This window comes from Drosophila miranda, chromosome 4 (assembly GCF_003369915.1).
Source record: "Drosophila miranda strain MSH22 chromosome 4, D.miranda_PacBio2.1, whole genome shotgun sequence".
Taxonomy (NCBI): Eukaryota; Metazoa; Arthropoda; class Insecta; order Diptera; family Drosophilidae; genus Drosophila; species Drosophila miranda.
Window position 1 is genome coordinate 25,711,958 of NC_046677.1, and position 27,368 is coordinate 25,739,325.

General features: G+C 41.8%; 5 protein-coding genes and 2 long non-coding RNA genes across 11 annotated transcripts; 5 read left to right on the forward strand and 2 right to left on the reverse strand.

The window, feature by feature from the left end:
- The first annotated feature begins 609 nt into the window (after positions 1-609).
- On the forward strand, positions 610-4,372 carry LOC108164245. 4 transcript variants are annotated; one of them, XR_001775814.1, is made up of 5 exons: positions 610-624; positions 1,269-1,411; positions 2,637-2,933; positions 3,774-3,930; positions 4,014-4,372. It is a non-coding gene; the product is annotated as an uncharacterized LOC108164245 (long non-coding RNA). The 4 variants fall into 4 exon arrangements; XR_001775812.1 differs by lacking the exon at positions 610-624 and adding an exon at positions 631-723 and having other exon boundaries at positions 1,269-1,481; XR_001775811.1 differs by lacking the exon at positions 610-624 and adding an exon at positions 631-723.
- Positions 4,125-9,692, reverse strand: LOC108164143 (hydroxysteroid dehydrogenase-like protein 1). The gene is made up of 5 exons (XM_017299747.2): positions 9,293-9,692; positions 7,278-7,400; positions 7,099-7,209; positions 6,170-6,618; positions 4,125-6,110 (listed from the first exon to the last, which is right to left on the reverse strand). The coding sequence occupies exons 1-5, from the start codon at positions 9,510-9,512 to the stop codon at positions 5,991-5,993; spliced, it is 1,023 nt and encodes a 340-aa protein (XP_017155236.1). The 5' UTR covers positions 9,513-9,692; the 3' UTR covers positions 4,125-5,990.
- Positions 9,693-9,739: 47 nt separating this feature from the next.
- On the forward strand, positions 9,740-12,151 carry LOC117188886. Of its 2 annotated transcripts, none has more exons than XR_004472936.1 (3): positions 9,740-9,825; positions 10,682-11,939; positions 11,996-12,151. It is a non-coding gene; the product is annotated as an uncharacterized LOC117188886 (long non-coding RNA). The 2 variants fall into 2 exon arrangements; XR_004472935.1 differs by having other exon boundaries at positions 11,999-12,151.
- A 6,197-nt stretch (positions 12,152-18,348) lies between these two features.
- Positions 18,349-19,910, forward strand: LOC117188856 (lipase 1-like). The gene is made up of 4 exons (XM_033393368.1): positions 18,349-18,541; positions 18,610-19,149; positions 19,208-19,366; positions 19,435-19,910. Exons 1-4 carry the CDS (start codon positions 18,374-18,376, stop codon positions 19,810-19,812), a joined length of 1,245 nt encoding a protein of 414 aa, XP_033249259.1. The 5' UTR covers positions 18,349-18,373; the 3' UTR covers positions 19,813-19,910.
- A 1,161-nt stretch (positions 19,911-21,071) lies between these two features.
- Positions 21,072-22,623, forward strand: LOC117188857 (lipase 1-like). Its single transcript, XM_033393369.1, has 4 exons — positions 21,072-21,254; positions 21,323-21,862; positions 21,921-22,079; positions 22,148-22,623. Exons 1-4 carry the CDS (start codon positions 21,087-21,089, stop codon positions 22,523-22,525), a joined length of 1,245 nt encoding a protein of 414 aa, XP_033249260.1. The 5' UTR covers positions 21,072-21,086; the 3' UTR covers positions 22,526-22,623.
- Positions 22,624-23,786: 1,163 nt separating this feature from the next.
- On the forward strand, positions 23,787-25,338 carry LOC108164128 (lipase 1-like). Its single transcript, XM_017299727.2, has 4 exons — positions 23,787-23,969; positions 24,038-24,577; positions 24,636-24,794; positions 24,863-25,338. Exons 1-4 carry the CDS (start codon positions 23,802-23,804, stop codon positions 25,238-25,240), a joined length of 1,245 nt encoding a protein of 414 aa, XP_017155216.2. The 5' UTR covers positions 23,787-23,801; the 3' UTR covers positions 25,241-25,338.
- A 515-nt stretch (positions 25,339-25,853) lies between these two features.
- On the reverse strand, positions 25,854-27,083 carry LOC108161391 (hydroxysteroid dehydrogenase-like protein 1). Its single transcript, XM_017295640.2, has 3 exons — positions 26,700-27,083; positions 26,509-26,619; positions 25,854-26,450 (listed from the first exon to the last, which is right to left on the reverse strand). Exons 1-3 carry the CDS (start codon positions 26,980-26,982, stop codon positions 25,927-25,929), a joined length of 918 nt encoding a protein of 305 aa, XP_017151129.1. The 5' UTR covers positions 26,983-27,083; the 3' UTR covers positions 25,854-25,926.
- Between the last annotated feature and the right edge of the window lie 285 nt (positions 27,084-27,368).

Genomic DNA, 27,368 nt, shown 5'->3' on the forward strand with positions numbered 1-27,368 from the left:
TATAAATCGAAAAAGGGAAAGAGTGCTACATTCTACAACGATTATCATCCCTTTTGGAATACGCCACTGTCTTGACGTATTTCCCTGACCTCAAAAATCTTTAAGATCTCAAATCAATTTTCATATTCATGTTCCCAGTTCTTTTGCACTTGCGGAAGATTCCAAAATATCTGTCCATCTGTCAATTAGTTCAGAAGAAAATGGCTCATGTTTTCTTTTTCGTGTGACTAAAATGGAACACCAATATGGTGTCTGGGTGTACGAGTATTATTTATAAGCGTATTGTTATTGTTGGTAGCGGTGGTGGTTGAGCTTTAGATCCGGCCAACGGCTGCTCGAAAACTGTCAAAATGTGCGCTGTAGATTTATTTTATTTATTTTCGATGTTATATCTTTGCGACTTTCCAAAAAGTCTGCACTTGTTGCCCCCTACTAGTATAGTGGCATCTCGTTTTGGCCGATGCTACAGAACATTTTGCTATATACATAGAGACACACATATAGTTACGGGTATATGTATGTGATTCTATATCCACTTGTCAGATCTTCTGGTTGAGTGTGTATGCCAGTGGACGGCAAATGTTTGCAGTTCGCAAGTATTTCATCTATATCACAGGGAGGACGGTAAGTGCGTGGCATTCGTGGACGGTTCGGTTTAGTTGAGCTAAAGTCTTTCATCAGTTAATAGCACGAAATTGTGTCTCCCCCAAAAAGCAACCAAAGGTAAACCAGGAGCAAACTGAAGTGATCTGTGCGACCCCGTCAACGATTCGTAGTTCCTCCGCCATTAAAAGCAAAATTCTAAAATCGAATTCAAGTGTGCCGTGCTAATAAATATTTTTATCAATTCTTTTATTTGTTGGAACTGTTCCAATCTATAAAACTGGAATTATTCCCATCTATATAGACGGACGGTTCTTTGATTGCTCTATCAGCAATATTGTATAAAGCAAAGAAACCTCAAATAGATATAAAAAAGAGATGAAGAGACTACAAGTTTTTAGATTCCATATGGCTGTGATATCTGTCTTCTTTATATAAACATTTTTTTTATATAGAATAGAATATAATTTTATTTAATTTTCTTATTTTAAAAAACAAAATGATATGTGTTTTTTCCGGAATTTATTGCCGCCTTTTGAATGTTCCTATCAAATTAAAATTCTCACGCGCAGTATAAAAACAGACAGTCATATATTTTATATATCTTTGTCTGGCTTCCTTCCAATATAATATTGAAAACAATATTTTCCCGGATCTTTTTTCAGCAAATCCAATCAATATGAGCGAAGCAAAGAACCTCATAACCACCTTCGGCATCCTGGCCTTCCTGCTCTTCTGCCTGTACCTCATCTATGCAGTATTGTAGACTGCCAGGGCCACTAGGAGGTCCTTTGAGCAGGAATATGGGGTAAGACTGGTGATAAAATGGATGTTCTAGGGGTTGAAAAACGTTCGAAAAAGCTATAAGCACTATAAAGGTAAATAAAGTAGGCATTCTTGATAAACTTGATATCTGCACATCCTCCGCTTATGACTCCTTCAGGGTTTCAAGGGATCCTCTCTAAAAAGCTATATATCGATTTTATTCAAGGAATAATTGAATCTTTCTCGGGATCTTTAAATCCATATAAATATACTGTTTAATTTATGATAAACAACATATTGATGTTGTGTAAACAACAATGCCCTGATCTTTAGGTAATTCTTTTCGAAAAATAAGTTTATTTGGTATATTCGAAAACCCAATTAGCACAACATCGATAATCCCTTTCGAATAAATGAGAATCAATCAACAATCCTTGGAAAAACTCATTAAGACCCTAAATGTGCCATAAACTGAATGGGGGCTACGTGACTGATGTTTGGTTTGCAATGGGAATGTTCAAGATTCCATCAATATTTGGAAACATTGCGGCAGCAAACAAGGCAAATCCATTCGGTGGTGGAAAGTAAATAAATATGTATCTTGATAAAACAAACAGGCAGCTGGAAAAAATACAGCTCTTTTGGCTCCATGAATCCCAGACAAAATAAATCAAAATTATTCGAAAAACGTTTTGAAATGACAAGGTCCACGATCCAGATTTAGAGAGAGAAGCCAATTTGTCTAGGTGCAATCCAGTAAATGAATAATTTTTGGAGAGAGAGCGAGAGAAGTCGAATCCCATGGAATCCAAGCATATATATCTTGAACATATACCAAACTATAACCTATATGCATATATGACATCCTGATGTGTATGGTATATATGTATATATATGTTTGAAAATGTGGGAAATATTTGTGCCGCAGCAAAGAAAATATGAGCAACAACTGGACACCCATACAAGCATGATCAAATCAAAATATCTGAATATATGTTTTATATATGTATTATCAAATATATATAATCAGATCTATGGGCGTGCGTGTGTCTGCTAGAGCAATAATTCCAAGCGCTGGCCAACATTTTGTGGAGAAGCGGAATTCAGATCCGAAAATTCAGAGTCTCAGTTATTACGTGCCTTTAGCTACGAACGGTTGGAGCAGTGCCCCAATAAGAAATACCCCCCAAAAGTGTGTGCTTTTGTGTGCCACCAGGACTGCCAAAATTTAACTCAATTAATTCCATAATTTCCATTGTAATCATTAGCAACCAACAACAACAACAACAAAACCTATCAAAATGAATGAAGCCAGAAGTTTGTTCACCACCTTCCTGATCCTGGCCTTCTTGCTGTTTCTGCTCTATGCCTTCTACGAAGCCGCTTTCTAAACAACCCCACCCATGAACCCAATCAATCATCAATCAATCAATCAAGGATAGCTTACATGTTGAATTTCAATTCCAAGCCAAATCATGAACAACTTGTGGCCTAGGAGGAGTTTTAGGACCTTACGCGTTTAAGATGTTAGCATTTAATGGATTTCTACTAGTAACCTAAGCCAGGTGAGTCTTCTCTCAGCTAGTACAACGCCTAATTAATTCAATTACGCCCACGCAAATCAAATAAAAAATCTTTCGAGATGCCATCGGTCAGATTTCTTTAGCATAGAGGTGAAACCTTGACAGAACCTCAAGCGATCGTTGAAAATTTCTTGGCAGCCGCCGTTTGGCAGTGGCAGCTCGATAATAATTTTCCAAAACGAAAAAATAGACTTTCTTGTTCTATTTTTTAACGACAACATTTCGACATGGCCCACTAAGCACCTTCCTGCCCCGCTCAGCCTCACGCTGTCTCTTTTCCCCTGAGGCACATTAAAAATCGTTTTCACACAGCATTTTCCAAATTTTTCACTTTTCTATTTCGCAATTTTCTATTTTGTGATTCAAATCTTGCCCGAAATTTCGTCAATGCTGCCGGCAGAAGTATAAAAATGTTCAAAGACATTTTTCATGGTCAGAATTTATGATACGCTGAAGGTGGAAAATTATAATTACTTTTTATTAAATGTATCACAAACTTTGTTGATAGAAAAAACGCAATATTTGGTGAACAGATATCCAGATAGGCGTTTAGCCGTGACCAAATCTCTTAATGAATTATATGGTTGAACTAAAAATAAACCTTAAAGAGATTATTGCCATTGTTTATGCCAATTCGACCACTTGAACAAACAAAACACAAATCAAAGGCGAAAGTAAAAGCGAAAATTTATATAAATCTCGAACAGTTTTCAATTGCAAACAATTATTCAATCTGCGATTTATGGAATACCCAATATACATTACTACATACATACATAACATACATTTATAGTATTAAACAAACTAATTCCCACATTGCAGATGACGTCAAAGCCACCAGCTGCCAAATGTCAGGCCCCGCGATTAGTTTAGCACAGTTCTTAGGGGGCTCGCCGTTCGTTTCGTTATCGTTATCGTACCGTTATCGTTCTGATGATGATGATGATGATGATGATGAATGGTCCACCCATGCTGAGAGGTAAGTACCATTAATTACAATTTCCCACCGATTCGGCTCACTTATGTACATACATATATCGATCTATCCGTGTATATTTCTAGGGCTGCGCTAGATTTGTTCCATCTTCGCGGCGGTGCAAGATCGATTCATCCTCAAGGCTCTGTCGGCAACGGCGTCATCTGTTCTAATCATAAATTTAATTTTATGATTTCTTTTTCGTTTTCGTTTCGCAATGGAATTGACTTAATTTGCAATTTATAGACCATGATGCACAGCAGCAAGAACAACAGCCACAGCCATCAATAAGAACATTCAAGATTTTGCTATAATTTCATTGTTAAACCACAAATTTATTTCGCATTCGTATTTAGTAAGACTTACATAATGTATAACTGCATTTTACTTGACTTTTCTTTAATTTATTGTGAATAACAAAGCAAATGCACATGCAACAAAACAACAAAAGCAACAACAACAACAGCAACCTACTGCAGTAATAAAACAACTAGAAAAAAAACCTTGAAAATGTTTTATTATTCTCGAGATTTGCAAAGATATTTTTCCAATATCGTGTCCAGCCCCTCATATCAGATGAATATCTTTTGGTTATTGATCTTTGATTTTTCAAAATTTGTTTGCAAATAAGAAGGTACCCTGAAGTTTTGGTTGTGTTCCAGCTGGGATGCCATTGCCTCACTGCCATAATCTAACTATCTCTCACGGCAGTGGATTTCTTGATTGTATGTAAATCGATCAATACATTTTTTTTCAGATTCAAAAATCGCTTCAACACCACCGTCTACTTTCGTACTAAATTTATCATTCCGTACTCGTAGCATTCCAAACCGAACAAAAAGCATATTTTTGGGGGGGGGGGTAGCTATAAATACTGCTAGGTATATTTTAGATATCATGTAGAATGTATGTATTACATCTGTGTCATATGGATGCAAAAAAGTATATATTCCTGATCCTGATCGGAAACTGATCAGAAATCAAGTAATGGAAAAACTACATTAAAAAAACATAGGTTTAATTTTTGATCCCTTTTGTCCATATATTCATAAAGCTATTAGCATCAATATAATAAGGAGTAACATCTGTCTGCATTCTCTTAGTAATTCAATAAGCATGTACCAATTTTTGTTAGTGGTTTCTATCAATGACCTCCTCAATCAGAAATAAAAAGGTCATCGACAACTTCTATTGTAATATCACCTTGTGTCATATTGTGGGCAGTTTCTCGAGAGAGAATCCTCCCTGAACCACCCGAAACTCATTTGCATGCAACATGCTAAATTGAGGCCTCACTTGCTGCTAAAGAGGTTACAATAAAATACAAAATTCACAGAAAACAAACACAAAGAGTAGCACAAAGTGGCTGCAATGAAGCGAAGCAGGCAGCGTCATCTCTGGGGAAGGCTTTTGGAGGCTTCGCTTCCGTCTGATGGCTTTTTTAGCTTTTTACCGCTTTGTCGGTCAGTAGTTTCGCTGGCCAACCGGTTTTACGGGTGATAACCGTACACCTCTCCCTGCAAACCGAATTCTCACTGATCCCATGATCCCCCATTCTGCTTTTTAGCAAAACAAAATTGCAGTGGTGTGGTTATGCAATGCACAAGAGTAGAGTTTTTACCGCATGCATTTTGGCTATTGATTTGGCCAGCCGGTTTTTTCACGTCTCTTCTTATAAAAATACCAGCACAGAGGGAGGGTATGCTGATTTTGAACACGAGCTTGCAACAAAGAGAAACAATGTCATACTCGTATTTATTTCTTATATACGAATATGTGCATTCTTGAGGATAATAATGAAGGAGGGTAATGAAGAGTATCCATGCCCATCTGTATCTTTCTAATCTTTATCTTATCTAAGGCCTTTGTTATGTGCAAGTGTGGAATTGTGAATCAAGTAGTTGAAGACCCGTTTTGTTTTGTTTTGTTTTAATTTAATTTTATTATTCTTAGCTTGGTACAAAATTATTTTTGTTACTTTTATAAACATTTAGACTACGAACCAAAGATACATATATACATGACTTGTAACACAGTTGAAGTGAGGACGGCCCAAAGCCCAGCTAAGTGGCCAATTTTTCTTTCCTTGCCTTCTGCTCAAGACCATCGAACCTCAAGCGACTGGATAGCAGATGGGCAAAGACCATTCGGATGCGGATCGGAGCCAACTTCATGAAGAAGTACTGGAAAAAGGGAAAACAAAGAATACAAATGTGTATGTTTAAATAATTCAGATCTGTACCTGTACGCTGTGAACCCAGAACCCGTTGGTCTCGCTTGTCTTGCCCAGGGTAAAGACGGCGGATCGGGAGTAGCTATGGGCATTGGGGAAGATCCAGCCGCCCTCCATCACGCGTTCGGAGTAGGCGTTCATCTTAGTGACCACAAAGCCGGGCAGCACCAGTTGTACGTCGAGATTGTGGGGGGCCACCTCCCGCTCTAGGGCTCTGGTAAAATAGGTCATGAATGCCTTGCTGGCACCATAAGCCGTTAGGTAGGGCAGCGGTGTCAACTCCGAGGAGGAGCCAATGTTGACGATGGCCCCGCGGCGGGCGGCCTTCATTCTAGGCAGCAGCTTGCGAGTGAGCATCAGCACAGACCCGATATTGACGGTCATCAGGTTCCACAGCAGATCCTCGCTGACCTCTTCAAAGTTTTCAGGGTACTCGTACATCATTCCCACGTTGTTAACTGCAAGATAACGAGAGAGAGAGATATCAATTTCCATGTTCAAGATCAATGTCAGGTCGTTTCAGAAAATGCCTTGAAGCGCAAACAAGGTCGGGTCTCTCCTATCTCTGCGAGTATCTCTCTTTTCCGCCAAACGCAATGAAAATGTAAATTGCTGAAGCGCGTCAAAGCGTTTATGAATTTTTGGCGAATAAAATTCCATCCACATCGTCGATGTACTTGAACATCGCCTAAGCCACACACACAACTCTTCGTCTCGCCAATAGACCAAAAAAAGAGGCATTATAATTGCAAGCAATTATTATTATATGACATTGACAAAAACATAAACATAAAAAAAGAGGGGGCAACAAAACAAAACCGAAACACACAAATAAAAAGCCACTCTGTTGATTGCCGTTTGCTACTGTGGACAATGATGAAGCACTTGTCTGCCCCGGTGCGGCTGTACCAGTGTCTATGTATGTACATCTTACTCACCCAATATTCCCACTTCGATGCCGGCCAGCTCCTTCTCGATGTGCTCGTACACCTCGCGACCCTTGACAAAGTCCGCTACTATCCATTTGGTCTTTATTTTGTATTGGCTCTCTGTAATAAGGAATTATGTTAAACCATTTCCAACAGTAAAAAAAAAGATTGATTGGGTTTGAGCTTACCAATCTCATTGGTGACTGCAATCAGCTTCTCCTTGGTGCGAGAGACAAGCACCAGATTAAGGCCCTGACGGGCCAACTCTCTGGCATATTCCTTGCCAATACCATCTGTGGCACCCGTAATGACTGTGAAGTGAAAGGAAGCAAAGGGAAAGGACAAGCGATGAGTACTCGTACAGGTGAAGGTTGTTCAAAGGGGTCTACATATTTAAACATGTTTATTTGGGTAGATTTTTAGCTAAAGAGTTGGCAGTAGAAGATCACTTTAGTAAAAGAAATCCCGTGGAAACTGTTTGATTATAGCCAAAAGATAAAAACAAAATATCTATTTAATTTTAAAACCTAGTTCACTAGATTTTTCTTATTAGCGATCAGTTAGGGGCTCTGTAATTAGAATTCGATATCTATAAATTAGACAGGGACCTGCAGAACGTTTTGGAGAGACACTCTGATGTAAGCATTTATTATAATTCAAAAATTTCGACACTTTCGTTTGTGTACTCCCGAAAATATGAAAGATCTGTTTACCAAATCTTTAACAAATTAGCATGTGTCTGCTAATCAACTCGTTTTATTTAGTTTGGTGTCTTTTAATCACTTCGTCAGTTGCCAGTTTTCCAGATACCACTGCTTGCCGGTTGTGGTTGTCGAAACCAATGCAAACATTATGAATGGCCACAAAAAAAGTACTGGTAGAAGCGGAACCTGCTCGGTTGTGGCGGCTCCAGCCAGTTATTGCCAAATATTTGTGCAACAGAAACATGACCAGCAGCAGCACCACCACCATCGATTGTTGCGCTTGCGTGTTGCTAGATAATTATGAATGGGGCAAAGATTTTGCAGCTCGATTCGTGTACACTGAACACTGTGCGCTGAGTATCGATTCAATCGGCCTTTCGAGGCATGAAAATATCCGTAATTGAATTAGGAAAAATATGCAGAATTCGATCAAGACGATCACGATCGCCCACTGCCATTGAAGGTCAATTATTAATTCAAAACAATAAACGCGATTAGCGACAGTTAAATTTACATTCGTTTACGTTCGTGTAGAAGCACGAGACTGAAAACGAAATCGTGAAGTAAAAACGAAATTAACAATAAAGAAATGAACATAAAAGTGGGGGGGAAAAAATCGCAAAGCGAAACCGGCTTTCGGTTTCGAGTTGAATGACTTTTGCTGCTCTATAAACTGAAATATCAACAAAAACTTTGTGGGAGAATATTGTTAGATAACTAAGACAAACATTTGCATAATTCTCTGGGTAAATTTGATTCTAAATGAAACTAAATGAGATTCTAGGTGAAAATGAAAGTACTTTATGAATGCTCGAAATTGAGAGTCCCTTAATATTAAGGGATAAGGGAATGTAACCCAAGGTATAGGGAATATGGAAAATCTAGGAATATGGGTACACTAAAGGACATTGAAAGCCAATCCTGTAAAGGAATATAGGATTACAAATATAAATGAAATCTTTAAAAATTGAATACAAATAAAAACACTTAATAGGAGTCACTAAAAGCAATATAATTTGTCAAATACTTACGAATGACGATGTGCGAAATCTTGTAATGATCTTAAAGTATGCAGTATACTATAATATATTACAAATGAACAGGAAGAGAACAAACTTCTATTAGTCTAATGATTCAAAAGAGTTAAACTCACGAAATTCGTATTAAATGTGGGAATAGTGCGCTATTACAGAGTTTTATTGAATGCCTAAGCAATTTACAAAATATTCAGTTATTGTAGGCGAATTATTTGATAGGGGAATTTTCCAGATACTGTAGGCATAGTAAATATAGTACACATCTAACCCTCACACCGCACCTAGGGTAAACAATTTGCATTTCAAAGAAAGTCAACAAGGAAAAGCAAATCAAAAAACTAAATGCTGCCAGTCGCCGGGGGTTCAAGCAAATATGCAAATATCGGAGAAATATATGCCTACATATGTATGTATATTTAGGAAGCGTGAAACTTTCGCAACACTTTGGATTATACAACTCACCTGCCCATTTGCCATACTTTTCGACCAAAGTCTTTGGTAATTGGGGCTGGAAATACGGTTCCAGCAACGATTTAATGATCCCCACCAAGGACCTGAGGTTCTCGTATAGAAAGGCAGCAATCGTCAGAATGCCGACCGTGTAGATGAAGCCGGTGATAAGTTCAAAAATCGTTGTCATTCTTAGCAGTTTGTAAATTGTTGATTCCAGTACTGGCTGCATGGTTAAGAGAGTTCGGTCAGTGATAAGAGAAATTGTGGATTGGACTGCGGTGGAACGTTGTGGAACGTTTGCTTATCACTACTGGGCACTATATTATTGAGATTTTTTTTTTCTGTATATTTATAGCTATACACCAAATCGAGTCTCGCTCGCGCACTATGGACGTTGCCTCTTTGCGGTGGCACAAGTTGTTACTTTGAGCGCGGATCACGCACTGAATGGATTGAGTCGCGACTTCGTTCGTCGGACACCAATTTTCGCTTTAATTTTTCGGCTTTCGGGCTTCGGATATTTTGTACAACCAGTAACAATTGTAAATAAACAAAAAAAAACAACTTACAGCAGCAGCAGCAAGGCAGTAAAAGAGCCACAAGACGACTGCATTTTTTGGCTCCTATGCCAGGCTTTACACAGTTTTCGTCGGTTCATTATATCATAAACTTTTTGTGGCTTTTACTGTTTTGCTGTCGACTGTTTAGAGGTTGGTGTAAAGATTACGAAAATCAGCGCAGCGCGTCTTCATATTTAATTACCATGAGAGAGGCGACCCAGAGACATCTGTCACTCTCTCCCCAAAAAACATTTCCACCATTGAAAATTGAAGCAATTTCGGTTCATTTGCTAAGTGCATAATGAGCTTACTTGTGGCGTAGAACTAATTGAAAACAATTAAGCGACAGATGCGAGAAATTGTCCACTGACATGCAATGACCCGTCACCTAAGGCTGTTTTTTTTTGTTTTTTTTTGCCTATACTTGTACCTATTTAATTAGCTTTTTTTGTGCGTGTCAAATGTGTCAATCTGCGTAAAGGGATCTGGAAATATTATAGGGCCTGAAAATCGGCGTATACCCTTGAAACGGTCATGGTTTGGCTGCTGATGTTTCAGTGCAGGAAATAAGAATCATAAGTAGAAGACTCTATAATACTTTTGGAGGGTATTCGCGGTTCTTGTAATACCTATTTTAAAACTTTAGATATTCTGGTTAGTTACTGAATGATATGGATGTATGTATATGCGAATATATCCATCTCTTAATTCATATTTCGTTATCTTCCTTTGTTTTCCCCATAAGCTTTTCGTGCATACTGTTGGTCATTCTGTTATTCATTTAACCTTCTCTACTATGTTTTATCATTTCAATAACATTAGCCTTATTTATTTTTAGCTTATCAACAACGGAACCAAAAACACAACACAATAAAGTACTAGTCTTTCGAAAGTGCATTTTCAGTTGACGACACAACGGAAGGCTTTGATGGCTTTGATGAATGCTAGTGCTGAGCAAAATAGCTTTGACCGTTAACACTTTCCGGCTAGCAAAAAACATTGGGAGGGCAAATATTGGTTGTAATTTGTGCAAATGTTGGGTTAATGTATTCTGCAATTAAGTACATTTTGAGTTTTAGAGGTTTTGACGATCATTCGCAAAAAAGTTATTTGTTTCGTGAATTGAACTAACATCAGTTGTTTTACCATTTTTTATCAGGAGCGAATTATAATTACAGGCGAGCGTACATAAAGTTTGTTGTATTCAAATTCTTGTTACTTTTTGTATATATTTTTGTTGTTTTTCATTATTTCGAATTTGTAATTCATACTGTACATAATTCATACAGAAATAAATCTTTATCGCATGTGTCTTATATTCCAGACAATAGTCAGAACACTAACTTTAACTTGCCAAGTATTTCTGTATGAAAAGCGTTTCACCAAACCAAAACAATATTTTTGAGTGAAGTAAGGAATACTCGTATTTCATATACTAGTACTATATTTTATAACATTGTTTAATAAACTCACTGTGTAGGAGCACAATGAATACAAATTTTGACACTAAGTATAAAATCAATATTAGCGTCGTCGCTGCTTGTCTGGACAGTACTTTCTAGCAGAATGAATTCGTGTAAGGGCGGTCGGCGTCGCCACCGTACGACCCTAAGTAGGCCGACTTAATATTGAAAGATTGATTGGTGAGCATGACCAGTTTATGTTTTCAGAGCTTCTCCTATCATTCGATTTATTTTTAAAAATGTTTAAACAAAAATGCTTTAAAAGCTTCCACTTAACATTAAATGCACCCACCGCCGTATTTTTGTTGCAAATGACAATGTTGCGCCACCTAGTGTCTTTTTTAACGATATTTGTATCGATATATATGCCGGTTAATGCCGTTCATTCGGTGAACACGTCGCAAACGAACTTTCTGGCGCAGAAATAATTGTATATCTTCCATGATTATGGACATTAATGATATATCTTTATTCCTCCTGAGAGCATATTTCATAATATATATATCCCCTGATAAGCAAGTCGAGACTTTAACTTCCACTTTTCCGTGGATTGTATTACCTCCAGTTCTATTGGCCGAGAGCCTCTCTGGCCACAAACTGCGATGCCGCGATCCCCTCCTCTTACCCCGCCAGGTAAAGTTATTAAGTGATTATTAATTAATTTACTTTAACTCTGTCTTTCATTTTAGCAGCTCGGCCGCTCCAGTGGTAAGATATACCTGGAGTTCCGGTTAAGTCGAGGAAGTTTGCGCTCGATGAAGGCTGTCCACTTTAGGCGATCGGCCACGATTCAGTACGCCCCTCGGGTCATGATTCTTGTCGCGCAAGCCTGAGACCTTTAGTCTGGGCTACTCTTGGCTCCGGCCACTGCCAAGGCCCCCTTCTTTGCGTTCCAAGATGTTTTCTCCGTCTTTCCATTCCGCTTAATGTCGGTACCTCCTCCGCGGGTGATTCCGCCGTAGCTTCTAGTCCTCTCGTTAGGTTCAAGAGATGTGTTCCAAAAATTTGAATATTTTTCGTAGTCGACATTTTGAAGCCGTTCGATAGTCAGGATCCTCACGATCCTAGGAGAGTTATTCCTTCTCCGATCTGACCCTATGTGGCTGAGATATAGCCTTTCGAAGAACTGCATATCATTACTCGTAAAATAATCGTTTTTCCGTACGCTATATCTCGGCTGAACAGCGGCCTGGCATGTCTCTCCGTGATCGGGAGAGTCCTGCCAACCGACTGCCATCGGAAAAAAGAAATCCATTTTTTCAGGATTTTCGCACAAAATCATGTTGGTTGCATACCATTAAAATACTGATTTTTTCTTTACGCTGTTTTTTCTGTAGCCATGTTTCCACTGCTGTGTCGCTGAGTCGACAAGGTGGCGTCCCATCCTCTGAAGCAGGGACCAGACATCAACGGCGGAATTGTTGGTTCACGCCCGCGGGAAATAATGTCAACAATCAAACGCTGGGCTACAGCTTTGAGACGCGTAAGTAAATCAGTATATATGTAATTGTGGATATATTTTAAAATATATCTTCCTTCACAGGCGTATCCGATTTCCCCTCGCCAGTCCCCCGGAGTCCTATCAAAGTATCCCAGCCAGACAGAATCGTGTCCTAGCAGGAGCGAGCGCACCAATTGCAAGATCGAACATACGAAGTCATCGTCATCCCTCGCCCTGGCCATCGACTACAAGGACTTTGACTTTGACAACAAAGGGAAGAGCTAAGCGGGCTACTACCATCTAGATATATCTCGTTGTTGTTAGGTTTAAGGATATACGCGTACATATATTTAGATATCAGACACAAAGGTTTTACATTTGTTTATTTAGTTATACTAAGCTAAGCTATGATGAATAAAACTATTGAAAAATCATCCTTGCTGTTTTTTGTATGGAGGAAACTATCCCGATTTCAAAAAGGCGTGGCACGACCAGATCGGTTCACAATTAGCGGAGAAAATAAAATATTTTTGATTGAGGAAAATGTCCTTGGTCCTTGATAAGGACTCCATCAAAGCAGGGACATTTTTCGATCGCAGGAAGCCATCGCACGCTCAGATCGGCCCACAAATAGCCGAGATAACTATGTATATATGGTTGGGGTTAATGGAGTCCTTACCAAAGGATTAAGGAGATTTTTCTGATCACGGCGGGCCATTGCACGCCTCGATCGGTCCCAAAATAAGAGAGAAAATAAGATATATATGTCTAGAGAAAATATCCTTGATCGTTGGTCCTTGATAAGGACTCCATCAAATCAGGGACATTTTTCCGAGCACAGGAAGCCGTCGCATGTCCCGATCGGCCCACAAATAACGGAGGAAACAAAACTGGCTTGTAGCTGGCTTAACTCGCCAGAATCTGGATGGGATACCAGGCGAACAGAATCGGTAGCAAGCAACTGCAGCAATTGCCAAAAAAAAATCGCAGCATACTTTAGGGGGCTCCAAATTTTTAAAAAATTTCATCGACCTTCTGCTGATTTCTGTTCGCCTGGTATTCCATCCAGATTTTGGCCATTTCATGCGAGTTTTTTTTTTGTACGGTGGCGCCCATATTGGGGATTTCCTGAACTACATTTTTAAGGCGCCACCGTAAAAAAAAACTCGCGTGAAATGGCCAAAATCTGGATGGAATACCAGGCGAACAGAAATCAGCAGAAGGTCGATGAAATTTTTTTAAAATTTTGAGCCCCCTAAAGTATGCTGCGATTTTTTTTTGGCAATTGCTGCAGTTGCTTGCTACCGATTCTGTTCGCCTGGTATCCCATCCAGATTCTGGCGAGTTAAGCCAGCTACAAGCCAGTTTTGTTTCCTCCGTTATTTGTGGGCCGATCGGGACATGCGACGGCTTCCTGTGCTCGGAAAAATGTCCCTGATTTGATGGAGTCCTTATCAAGGACCAACGATCAAGGATATTTTCTCTAGACATATATATCTTATTTTCTCTCTTATTTTGGGACCGATCGAGGCGTGCAATGGCCCGCCGTGATCAGAAAAATCTCCTTAATCCTTTGGTAAGGACTCCATTAACCCCAACCATATATACATAGTTATCTCGGCTATTTGTGGGCCGATCTGAGCGTGCGATGGCTTCCTGCGATCGAAAAATGTCCCTGCTTTGATGGAGTCCTTATCAAGGACCAAGGACATTTTCCTCAATCAAAAATATTTTATTTTCTCCGCTAACTGTGAACCGTTCTGGTCGTGCCACGCCTTTTTGAAATCGGGATAGTTTCCTCCATACAAAAAACAGCAAGGATGATTTTTCAATAGTTTTATTCATCATAGCTTAGCTTAGTATAACTAAATAAACAAATGTAAAACCTTTGTGTCTGCTATCTAAATATATGGACGCGTATATCCTTAAACCTAACAACAACGAGATATATCTAGATGGTAGTAGCCCGCTTAGCTCTTCCCTTTGTTGTCAAAGTCAAAGTCCTTGTAGTCGATGGCCAGGGCGAGGGATGACGATGACTTCGTATGTTCGATCTTGCAATTGGTGCGCTCGCTCCTGCTAGGACACGATTCTGTCTGGCTGGGATACTTTGATAGGACTCCGGGGGACTGGCGAGGGGAAATCGGATACGCCTGTGAAGGAAGATATATTTTAAAATATATCCACAATTACATATATACTGATTTACTTACGCGTCTCAAAGCTGTAGCCCAGCGTTTGATTGTTGACATTATTTCCCGCGGGCGTGAACCAACAATTCCGCCGTTGATGTCTGGTCCCTGCTTCAGAGGATGGGACGCCACCTTGTCGACTCAGCGACACAGCAGTGGAAACATGGCTACAGAAAAAACAGCGTAAAGAAAAAATCAGTATTTTAATGGTATGCAACCAACATGATTTTTTGCGAAAATCGTGGAAAAACTGATGTCCTTTTTTCCGGCGGCAGTCGGTTGGCAGGACTCTCCCGATCACGGAGAGACATGCCAGGCCCTGATCGGCTGCCGTATAGCAGAGATATAGCGAACGGAAAAACCACTATTTTTCGAGTGATGATATGCAGTCCTTCGAAGGGCTATATCTCAGCCAAATAATGCCAGATCGGAGAAGAACCAACTCTCCTAGGATCGTGAGGATCCTGACTATCGAACGGCTTCAAAATGTCGACTTCGAAAATGAGGCCGATTTTTGGCAAATTTAATGATGTAACCATCATGATTTTGTGCGAAAATCCTGAAAAAATGGATGTCCTTTGTTCCAATGGCAGTCGGTTGGCAGGACACTCCCGATCACGGAGAGACATGCCAGGCCATGATCGGCTGCCGTATAGCAGAGATATAGAGTACAGAAAAAACCAGTATTTTAATGATATGCAAATTCAAGTCTTAGAAAGGCTATATCTCAGATAAATAAAGCCAGATCGGTGAAGGACCAACTCTCCTAGGATCGTGAGGATCCTGACTATCGAACGGCTTCAAAATGTCGACTTCGAAAATGAGGCCGATTTTTGGCAAATTTAATGATGTAACCATCATGATTTTTTGCGAAAATCCTGAAGAAATGGATGTCCTTTTTTCCGATGGCAGTCGGTTGGCAGGACTCTCCCGATCACGGAGAGACATGCCAGGCCCTGATCGGCTACCGTATAGCAGAGATATAGCGAACGGAAAAACCACTATTTTTCGAGTAATGATATGCAGTCCTTCGAAGGGCTATATCTCAGCCAAATAATGCCAGATCGGAGAAGAACCAACTCTCCTAGGATCGTGAGGAAGATTGACTGTCGAACGGCATCAAAATCTCGACTTCGAAAATTACGCCGAGCTCTGGAGCACATCCCTTGGACCTCCCGAGAGGACGAGGTTCTACGGCAGAATACCTAAACGTACCTAAACGATGCCCAGGCCACAGCTCAGCTCGCTAGACAGGAATCATGGCTCGGTGGGAGCACGGCAGCCGAAAGACCAGAAGGGTGAAGCACCTGGTAAACGCTCGGCGCGTTTCCTATCTATATCGGAATAGACGCAATGAAGCGGAGTAGGGGCTTGCTCTGGCAGAAGCACGTTATTGAAGACGTAGCCCCACTGTAAACAGTCTAAAAGAAAACATTATACATCAAGTAACCCGACCTACAAGCCTTCACGAAATCTAGACTCTAATAAACCTTTGTGAAACAGTTTGTAGCATTCTACTTTGAAATTTCGAAACGAAACAATCTCAACAATTATCCAACATAATGATGTCCATGGAAATAATCGGTGAGTGTCCGTATTGCAAGCGCGAGGTGAACAAGGACCTGCAACCCGTCAATAGACTCGAGGAGAAGGAGGTCCAGAAGATCAGTTGCATCTTGGAGAACACCAAACAAGGTGACCAGAGCCTTCTGAGTATGGCTGTTCAGAGGAACACTCAATTCAAGGCCGACGCAAGCAAGTGCAAGTGTTTTATTGGATTGGATATGGTAGAAGATCAGATAGATCGTAAGAAAAATAAAGATGACATTGTGGCCTTGCTGGAGGAGGAGGACCTCTACATAAAGGACTTCATGGGGAACCACTTAGCTGCGCGCACTATGCGCGGCGGGCGCCGTCGACGTTAACCGACGGATTTACAAATGAGTAGCGTTTGCAGCCTTCGAAAAATTATCAGTTACCAGTTATAAAGCTACCAGCCACCCAGACTGCAAGTAATGGCCAGCAGCTTCTCCTCAAGAAAGAAAAAACCAGATGATCAGAAAACCGATGTAAAGCAACGCACAGTTCATCCCAGGTCCGGCCAGCACCGTCGCCGCCACATGTGGATAGCTGCTTGAGGAGCTGCATCTGGAGCTGGATCGAACCAGGCTGTTTATTAGCGATGATATGCGTCGAGCATTTGGGCCAAGCATACACACAAACAAAGGTTCATGTAATTCGCTGCTTATATACATACATACATATATGTAAAAAACAGAACAGATATATGTATACCGAAATTCAAAGTTGCAAATATACACGTAGTTCAAGGACCGACCTTTCGAAATCTCCTAATGTTGTTGTAGACCAACCGCAAGGCGTTGATACGCATAGCATGACACATTTCCCTCACGTGAAATCCGTTTCGTTCCGGTTTCTACATATACTCCTATTCCAGCTGTAATTTTTCCAGCCTTCGCTCTAGTCTCAGCCTCAGTTGTTGACTTTAATTTGATTGAATAAATTTTAATTTAATGCCTGTCAATGATTTCGTCGTGCTAAAATTATATACTGCTAAGCAGATAATATGTTGAGAAAACATATGAATGCTAGGAGATGGTTACCGGGAAAATATGTGGTAAAATGTTGGTTTTTTGTATAGAACGATGGAACGAATAGTTTGAGATTCATTTTGTTCGGCCAGTGAGGCATGGCTTAGGGGGTCCTTTATGGTGAACATTTCACAAGAAAGTTTTCGAAAATTGTAAAGTAAAACTAAAAGTAAAACTATATTGTATTATTATCGTAGAGAGCTCTAGGATCTTTTGTATGCGGAAAATTGGGTGCTCCAAATAGTTCGGAATCGAATATGATGGATGGCAGGCTGTTGCAAAACAGCAATGACGACATTGGGGACAACAAGAATGAAGATAACGCTGATTAAGATGACGAAAAAGACGCAAGCGACGAGGATGGAAGGAGGATCACTAGGCATTATCCTCATGTATAACTCCTGCAGTCTTCATCAATGTCGTCTTCCAGCTAGGATACCCAGGAGCTCTGCACACCGCCGTATTGCACTGCAATCGAATCAGTCGATCCCTCCGACATAATTATGGGGATAGACATGATGGGGGGTCACCTTTGGTACGTGTGGCGTAAAATATCAAAGGAAAAAATAATCGGACAAAAGAGTAAACAATAAAATATAAATCTACTTAGCATTGGGCCAACTAATGTAAATAGGAACAAGGAAATAGAAAAGCTTCCGTAACCATTAATAACGATAGGAACGACGCAACCCCCATTTGCACCGCCGATTTTCATGGCTTTCTCCATTTCACACTATTATCCGTCTCGATACGCCACATAATAAATGGGTCCTATATAAGGCAGATCCCCCAGCCGCATACGTAGACCACCCCAGTCCCAGGATGCGGATCGCTTACTGTAATGTGCTGCCGGCACTTTTAATCCTCCAAGTCACCTTCATCCTCGTGAAATGCACCCAGATCTCTGCCAACCTCAACATCAACCTTGACTTCTCTCTCCAAAAGTTCTTCACGCAGGCCGACATTGAAATCGACGCGAAACTGAAGACGGTGAGTCGTTTACAAGAACATCCTTACATAAGGACATTCTTAACTGGAACACTGACTATTTCCCACAGGTTGAGCTTATCAAGAAGTATAAATATCCGGTAGAGACCCATTTCGTGATCACCAAAGATGGCTACAAGCTCTGTATGCACCGCATGCCGCGACCGGGTGCTCAGCCCGTTTTACTGGTCCATGGTCTCATGTCCAGCTCAGCTTCCTGGGTAATCATGGGCCCGACAAATGGACTAGCCTACATACTGTTCCAGAAGGGCTACGATGTCTGGATGCTGAACACACGCGGCAATATCTACTCCAAGGAGCACACGAAAAAGGGTATTAGTGATCGGGACTTCTACGACTTCTCCTTCCACGAAATCGGTACCATTGATGTTCCATCGGCCATCGACTTGGTTCTGGAGAAAACGAAGTTCCAGCAAATTCAGTACATTGGGCACTCCCAGGGCTCAACAGCATTCTTTGTTATGTGCAGCGAACTCCCCGAGTACTCTGTCAAAGTGAAGATCATGCAGGCTCTCTCCCCGACGACGTTCATGGAGAAGACTCGCAGTGCTGTGCTTAAGTTCATGAGCTTTTTCAAGGGAGCCCTGATGGTGAGTCGGAGCTGCATTTGTTGACTCACTGGTCATAACTTTCAGGGCGCACTTACAGACGCTACTTGCAAAACTAGGGGGCCACGTTATCTCCGCTACCTCAGAGCTCATCCAGAAGTTCCAGCACCTCATCTGCCCGGCCACCGAGCTCACAAGTAAAATTTGCGGAACTTTTGACTTTGTCTTATGCGGCTTCAATTGGGATACTTTCAATCGGGTACTAATCGGGGCCTTGGGGGGCCAAGAACAGACTTGGATCCCTTTTAAACTGCTTTGTCTTTGTAGACTCTGACTCCCATCGTCATCGGTCACGTTTCCCAGGGTGCCTCCACCATGCAGGTACACCACTACGCCCAGCTGCACAAGGAGCTCCACTTCCGCCGCTTTGACCACGGTCCTACTAAGAACCTCATTCGCTACAAGTCCTTGAAGCCACCGTCCTACAATCTGTCGCAGACGCAGTGCAAGGTGGTCCTGCACCATGGGGGCAACGATTGGCTGGCCTCTGGCTCGGACGTCATCAACTTGCAGAAGCGTTTGCCCAACTGCATTGAAAGTCGGAAAGTAGAACTCGAGAGCTTCACGCACTTCGACTTCATCATATCAAAGGATGTGACGTCGTTGGTCTACAATCGCGTTATAGATCTGGTTGTAACGAACTAGAAAGATTTTGTGGGAGATACGCATGATTTTTTGGGATAGCTGAATAAAAAATCCAGTCATGACGATGTAAGTCGCGACACTTCTTATTTTACCCGGTACACAGATTTTATATCTATCTATGCATATTTAGGCTAGTTATTTCCGTTTGCGATCTCTAGACAACTGCAAAAACGAGAGATGAAAGCAATCCTAATACATATCATTTCAATATTCCATCAAGTTATTTTTGCTGTAAATTTAACGCTTTTAGCATAATTGTTTCCAGCGGGAGCCGCCAGAACGCCATTAGCGCGCTGTTCCCGTGTCGGTTGTGTGGGATTTTACATTACTGTTAGGTATTAGAACTAACGACTATTTTGAATTGAATCCTAACCGATAACAGCTGTAATACGTTAGCCAACACTGAAGAACAAAAGAAATGTAAACTGGAGAAATGATTTTACGTGGATTCTACAGCGACACCTATTGCTATTTACATGCAGTTTCCTCAAATATCTATCGATACTCATCGTTAAGAGAAAACGGAGAGTGTGTTAAAATGTGTTGGTGGTTCAGGTGCATTGCGCTCAGGAGGGTAATCAAGGAGGTGGGGAAATCAAGGGTTTAAGCAGGCGAGACTTTTCCTATAGGGATTACTTAGATCAAAGCGATTGTTTGGTCGGAATAATTGGCAGCTGTTAATATGTAAATGAAATTGGAACTAAATTGAATTGGTTTGCAGTAGAATTCAGTAATAGTTGCGCTAAAAGCTGTTGGCTGAAGATTCTATCTTCTCATGGTCAAAAAAATATGACGATCATAGAAATGAAATCCCGAATACAACTTTAACACTCAGTTTCTAGTCTTGTCATTCAACTTATAATCCTGCTACTCCTCCCCTAGATGACATCATTTCTCTGTTAGCCCTTTGTTCATCTTCGAAACATCCAAAAAAAGCACTCCAAACACACATCACAATTACCGCCTGCCGTCGCCTTTGGTACCTGTGGAGTAAAATAACAATGGAAAAAATAATCGGACAATATGTAAAGAGAGGAAACAATAAAATATAAATTTACCTAGCATTGGGACAACTAATGTAAATAGGAACAAGGAAATAGAAAAGCTTCCGTAACCATTAATAACGATAAGAACGACGTAACCCCCCATTTGTACCGCCGATTTTACGGCTTTCTCCATTTCACACTATTATCCGTCTCGATACGCCACATAATCAATGGGTCCTATATAAGGCAGATCCCCCAGCCACATACGTAGACCACCCCAGTCCCAGGATGCGGATCGCTTCCTGTAATGTGCTGCCGGCACTTTTAATCCTCCAAGTCACCTTCATCCTCGTGAAATGCACCCAGATCTCTGCCAACCTCAAAATCAACCTTGACTTCTCTCTCCAAAAGTTCTTCACGCAGGCCGACATTGAAATCGACGCGAAACTGAAGACGGTGAGTCGTTTACAAGAACATCCTTACATAAGGACATTCTTAACTGGAACACTGACTATTTCCCACAGGTTGAGCTTATCAAGAAGTATAAATATCCGGTAGAGACCCATTTCGTGATCACCAAAGATGGCTACAAGCTCTGTATGCACCGCATGCCGCGACCGGGTGCTCAGCCCGTTTTACTGGTCCATGGTCTCATGTCCAGCTCAGCTTCCTGGGTAATCATGGGCCCGACAAATGGACTAGCCTACATACTGTTCCAGAAGGGCTACGATGTCTGGATGCTGAACACACGCGGCAATATCTACTCCAAGGAGCACACGAAAAAGGGTATTAGTGATCGGGACTTCTACGACTTCTCCTTCCACGAAATCGGTACCATTGATGTTCCATCGGCCATCGACTTGGTTCTGGAGAAAACGAAGTTCCAGCAAATTCAGTACATTGGGCACTCCCAGGGCTCAACAGCATTCTTTGTTATGTGCAGCGAACTCCCCGAGTACTCTGTCAAAGTGAAGATCATGCAGGCTCTCTCCCCGACGACGTTCATGGAGAAGACTCGCAGTGCTGTGCTTAAGTTCATGAGCTTCTTCAAGGGAGCCCTGATGGTGAGTCGGAGCTGCATTTGTTGACTCACTGGTCATAACTTTCAGGGCGCACTTACAGACGCTACTTGCAAAACTAGGGGGCTACGTTATTTCCGCTACCTCAGAGCTCATCCAGAAGTTCAGGTACCTCATCTGCCCGGCCACCGAGCTCACAAGTAAAATTTGCGGAACTTTTGACTTTGTCTTATGCGGCTTCAATTGGGATAGTTTCAATCAGGTACTAATCGGGGCCTTGGGCGGCCAAGAACAGACTTGGATCCCTTTTAAACTGCTTTGTCTTTGTAGACTCTGACTCCCATCGTCATCGGTCACGTTTCCCAGGGTGCCTCCACCATGCAGGTACACCACTACGCCCAGCTGCACAAGGAGCTCCACTTCCGCCGCTTTGACCACGGTCCTACTAAGAACCTCATTCGCTACAAGTCCTTGAAGCCACCGTCCTACAATCTGTCGCAGACGCAGTGCAAGGTGGTCCTGCACCATGGGGGCAACGATTGGCTGGCCTCTGGCTCGGACGTCATCAACTTGCAGAAGCGTTTGCCCAACTGCATTGAAAGTCGGAAAGTAGAACTCGAGAGCTTCACGCACTTCGACTTCATCATATCAAAGGATGTGACGTCGTTGGTCTACAATCGCGTTATAGATCTGGTTGTAACGAACTAGAAAGATTTTGTGGGAGATACGCATGATTTTTTGGGATAGCTGAATAAAAAATCCAGTCATGACGATGTAAGTCGCGACACTTCTTATTTTACCCGGTACACAGATTTTATATCTATCTATGCATATTTAGGCTAGTTATTTCCGTTTGCGATCTCTAGACAACTGCAAAAACGAGAGATGAAAGCAATCCTAATACATATCATTTCAATATTCCATCAAGTTATTTTTGCTGTAAATTTAACGCTTTTAGCATAATTGTTTCCAGCGGGAGCCGCCAGAACGCCATTAGCGCGCTGTTCCCGTGTCGGTTGTGTGGGATTTTACATTACTGTTAGGTATTAGAACTAACGACTATTTTGAATTGAATCCTAACCGATAACAGCTGTAATACGTTAGCCAACACTGAAGAACAAAAGAAATGTAAACTGGAGAAATGATTTTACGTGGATTCTACAGCGACACCTATTGCTATTTACATGCAGTTTCCTCAAATATCTATCGATACTCATCGTTAAGAGAAAACGGAGAGTGTGTTAAAATGTGTTGGTGGTTCAGGTGCATTGCGCTCAGGAGGGTAATCAAGGAGGTGGGGAAATCAAGGGTTTAAGCAGGCGAGACTTTTCCTATAGGGATTACTTAGATCAAAGCGATTGTTTGGTCGGAATAATTGGCAGCTGTGTTAATATGTAAATGAAATTGGAACTAAATTGAATTGGTTTGCAGTAGAATTCAGTAATAGTTGCGCTAAAAGCTGTTGGCTGAAGATTCTATCTTCTCATGGTCAAAAAAATATGACGATCATAGAAATGAAATCCCGAATACAACTTTAACACTCAGTTTCTAGTCTTGTCATTCAACTTATAATCCTGCTACTCCTCCCCTAGATGACATCATTTCTCTGTTAGCCCTTTGTTCATCTTCGAAACATCCAAAAAAAGCACTCCAAACACACATCACAATTACCGCCTGCCGTCGCCTTTGGTACCTGTGGAGTAAAATAACAATGGAAAAAATAATCGGACAATATGTAAAGAGAGGAAACAATAAAATATAAATTTACCTAGCATTGGGACAACTAATGTAAATAGGAACAAGGAAATAGAAAAGCTTCCGTAACCATTAATAACGATAAGAACGACGTAACCCCCCATTTGTACCGCCGATTTTACGGCTTTCTCCATTTCACACTATTATCCGTCTCGATACGCCACATAATCAATGGGTCCTATATAAGGCAGATCCCCCAGCCACATACGTAGACCACCCCAGTCCCAGGATGCGGATCGCTTCCTGTAATGTGCTGCCGGCACTTTTAATCCTCCAAGTCACCTTCATCCTCGTGAAATGCACCCAGATCTCTGCCAACCTCAAAATCAACCTTGACTTCTCTCTCCAAAAGTTCTTCACGCAGGCCGACATTGAAATCGACGCGAAACTGAAGACGGTGAGTCGTTTACAAGAACATCCTTACATAAGGACATTCTTAACTGGAACACTGACTATTTCCCACAGGTTGAGCTTATCAAGAAGTATAAATATCCGGTAGAGACCCATTTCGTGATCACCAAAGATGGCTACAAGCTCTGTATGCACCGCATGCCGCGACCGGGTGCTCAGCCCGTTTTACTGGTCCATGGTCTCATGTCCAGCTCAGCTTCCTGGGTAATCATGGGCCCGACAAATGGACTAGCCTACATACTGTTCCAGAAGGGCTACGATGTCTGGATGCTGAACACACGCGGCAATATCTACTCCAAGGAGCACACGAAAAAGGGTATTAGTGATCGGGACTTCTACGACTTCTCCTTCCACGAAATCGGTACCATTGATGTTCCATCGGCCATCGACTTGGTTCTGGAGAAAACGAAGTTCCAGCAAATTCAGTACATTGGGCACTCCCAGGGCTCAACAGCATTCTTTGTTATGTGCAGCGAACTCCCCGAGTACTCTGTCAAAGTGAAGATCATGCAGGCTCTCTCCCCGACGACGTTCATGGAGAAGACTCGCAGTGCTGTGCTTAAGTTCATGAGCTTCTTCAAGGGAGCCCTGATGGTGAGTCGGAGCTGCATTTGTTGACTCACTGGTCATAACTTTCAGGGCGCACTTACAGACGCTACTTGCAAAACTAGGGGGCTACGTTATTTCCGCTACCTCAGAGCTCATCCAGAAGTTCAGGTACCTCATCTGCCCGGCCACCGAGCTCACAAGTAAAATTTGCGGAACTTTTGACTTTGTCTTATGCGGCTTCAATTGGGATAGTTTCAATCAGGTACTAATCGGGGCCTTGGGCGGCCAAGAACAGACTTGGATCCCTTTTAAACTGCTTTGTCTTTGTAGACTCTGACTCCCATCGTCATCGGTCACGTTTCCCAGGGTGCCTCCACCATGCAGGTACACCACTACGCCCAGCTGCACAAGGAGCTCCACTTCCGCCGCTTTGACCACGGTCCTACTAAGAACCTCATTCGCTACAAGTCCTTGAAGCCACCGTCCTACAATCTGTCGCAGACGCAGTGCAAGGTGGTCCTGCACCATGGGGGCAACGATTGGCTGGCCTCTGGCTCGGACGTCATCAACTTGCAGAAGCGTTTGCCCAACTGCATTGAAAGTCGGAAAGTAGAACTCGAGAGCTTCACGCACTTCGACTTCATCATATCAAAGGATGTGACGTCGTTGGTCTACAATCGCGTTATAGATCTGGTTGTAACGAACTAGAAAGATTTTGTGGGAGATACGCATGATTTTTTGGGATAGCTGAATAAAAAATCCAGTCATGACGATGTAAGTCGCGACACTTCTTATTTTACCCGGTACACAGATTTTATATCTATCTATGCATATTTAGGCTAGTTATTTCCGTTTGCGATCTCTAGACAACTGCAAAAACGAGAGATGAAAGCAATCCTAATACATATCATTTCAATATTCCATCAAGTTATTTTTGCTGTAAATTTAACGCTTTTAGCATAATTGTTTCCAGCGGGAGCCGCCAGAACGCCATTAGCGCGCTGTTCCCGTGTCGGTTGTGTGGGATTTTACATTACTGTTAGGTATTAGAACTAACGACTATTTTGAATTGAATCCTAACCGATAACAGTTGTAATACGTTAGCCAACACTGAAGAACAAAAGAAATGTAAGCTGGAGAAATGATTTTACGTGGATTCTACATCGACACCTATTGCTATTTACATGCAGTCTCCTCAAATATCTATCGATACTCATCGTTAAGAGAAAATGGATATTATTATTTGGCAAAAGCGCGCCACATTTAAAACCACTTTTATATGATATTTTCGCGAAAGAAAATTTATCTACAACTATAAATATTATCAATAATATATGTATTTATCAACATTATGATGGTGAACCGATTGTTGGGCAGGATTTAAAGAGGATTTGCTACTTCAGGCTTTTAAACAGCTTAAGAGCAAAGAAACGACGAATCCGCCAGGTGACGGCCAGCATCACAGCAGTCTGGACATGATGCCAAAGGTAACCAGGTGTCTCATCCACACCATCTCGCAGCTGATTGACGGCACTGCGCGCATAGACTTCCGCCGAGGGTATGAAGAGGCCCCCCTTCATGATGGCCCGCGAATAGGAGTTGATTTTGGTGACGACAAAGTCGGGAGACAGCAGCTGGACATGGATGTCATATGGGGCGGCCTCGCACTGCAGGGCCAGCGTGAAGCTGCGGTTATACGCCTTGGAAGCGGCATAGTAGGCCCCATAGGGAAGCGGTTGGAGTTCTGTTCCCGAGCTGACATTCACGATGGCTCCCTTAATCTTTTCGGCCTTCATGCGCTGAAAGAAGTGACGCGACAGCTGCGAAACGGCCATTATATTGGTCTCTATTATATTCTGGGTCGACTCCTGGCTCCATTTATGGATAGCTGCAGGTGTTCCGATTCCCACATTGTTGACTGTCGGAGAAGACACAGATTATAGTCTGATGTATGTGGTGTGTGCATTGTTTCTTACCCAGAATGGCAATAGGTAGATTTGCCAATTCCTTTTCTATATGCGGATAGACCTCCGCACCCTTGGTAAAGTCCGCTATCACTATTTTGGTCTGCACCTTGGACTCGCTTTCTGTGGACAATGTTTTGAGGAGTCATAGTGGTATTAATTAATTAGTACAAAATTGCATGAACTCCAAATATCATACTCACCAATTTCTTTAACAACTGCCTGAAGTTTCTCCTGATTCCTTGCGATTAGAACCACATTGATTCCTTGTCGTGCCAGCTCCTTTGCGTATTCCTTGCCAATGCCATCGCTGCTTCCCGTGATGGCAGCCCATTCGCCAAACCGTTCCTTGAGAGAAGGTCGATCCTTCTCGTTGGAGCACCATCGAACCTTGATAAGTCTGAACGGCGTTCTCAACTGCTCGTATAGATAACAAGCCATTGCGTAGAAACCCACAAAACTTAGGAACGTAGATAAGGCGAACATTTTGATTTTCCTCTATTGATTATATTCTCGGGGCCCCCTCGATCGGGTGGTGTGCGATACGCTCAATTCGACTCTCTACAACGCACTGGTAGCGGTGCTATTTCGACACCAGACCAAGGCAGGGGCTGAATTTAAATGGAATACATTAGCGGAGGTCCCAAGCAATGAAAAGGTGTACGACTTGTTGTTAATTGTGCGAGCGGGGTATGTTTGTATTACGATTTTTATGGAATTCCTAATTGTTCGGGAGACTCTTCGGGCCTGGTAATCGGCAAATTATAGAAAGATACGTCTTTTGTTGGGTTGTGGGTGTAGCGGAGAGTGCGTTAAGGTGTGTGGGTGGTTCAGGTGCAATGCGCTTGAAATTTTTTGGGCAAGGTCAGGTG

Excerpts from the sequence above, each read along its gene's own strand:
- LOC108164143 (XM_017299747.2), bottom strand. The coding sequence starts at position 9,512 with ATGCAGCCAGTACTGGAATCAACAATTTACAAACTGCTAAGAATGACA. Across the intron at positions 6,619-7,098 it reads CATCGAAGTGGGAATATTGG|TTAACAACGTGGGAATGATG; the intron begins GTGAGTAAGATG and ends GTTATCTTGCAG. Across the intron at positions 6,111-6,169 it reads TCTGGGTTCACAGCGTACAG|TACTTCTTCATGAAGTTGGC; the intron begins GTACAGATCTGA and ends CCCTTTTTCCAG.
- LOC117188856 (XM_033393368.1), top strand. The coding sequence starts at position 18,374 with ATGCGGATCGCTTACTGTAATGTGCTGCCGGCACTTTTAATCCTCCAA. Across the intron at positions 19,150-19,207 it reads TTTTCAAGGGAGCCCTGATG|ACGCTACTTGCAAAACTAGG; the intron begins GTGAGTCGGAGC and ends GCGCACTTACAG. Across the intron at positions 19,367-19,434 it reads ATTGGGATACTTTCAATCGG|ACTCTGACTCCCATCGTCAT; the intron begins GTACTAATCGGG and ends TTGTCTTTGTAG.
- LOC117188857 (XM_033393369.1), top strand. The coding sequence starts at position 21,087 with ATGCGGATCGCTTCCTGTAATGTGCTGCCGGCACTTTTAATCCTCCAA. Across the intron at positions 21,255-21,322 it reads TCGACGCGAAACTGAAGACG|GTTGAGCTTATCAAGAAGTA; the intron begins GTGAGTCGTTTA and ends TATTTCCCACAG. Across the intron at positions 22,080-22,147 it reads ATTGGGATAGTTTCAATCAG|ACTCTGACTCCCATCGTCAT; the intron begins GTACTAATCGGG and ends TTGTCTTTGTAG.
- LOC108164128 (XM_017299727.2), top strand. The coding sequence starts at position 23,802 with ATGCGGATCGCTTCCTGTAATGTGCTGCCGGCACTTTTAATCCTCCAA. Across the intron at positions 23,970-24,037 it reads TCGACGCGAAACTGAAGACG|GTTGAGCTTATCAAGAAGTA; the intron begins GTGAGTCGTTTA and ends TATTTCCCACAG. Across the intron at positions 24,578-24,635 it reads TCTTCAAGGGAGCCCTGATG|ACGCTACTTGCAAAACTAGG; the intron begins GTGAGTCGGAGC and ends GCGCACTTACAG.
- LOC108161391 (XM_017295640.2), bottom strand. The coding sequence starts at position 26,982 with ATGTTCGCCTTATCTACGTTCCTAAGTTTTGTGGGTTTCTACGCAATG. Across the intron at positions 26,620-26,699 it reads GGCAGTTGTTAAAGAAATTG|AAAGCGAGTCCAAGGTGCAG; the intron begins GTGAGTATGATA and ends CATTGTCCACAG. Across the intron at positions 26,451-26,508 it reads TCTACCTATTGCCATTCTGG|TCAACAATGTGGGAATCGGA; the intron begins GTAAGAAACAAT and ends CTTCTCCGACAG.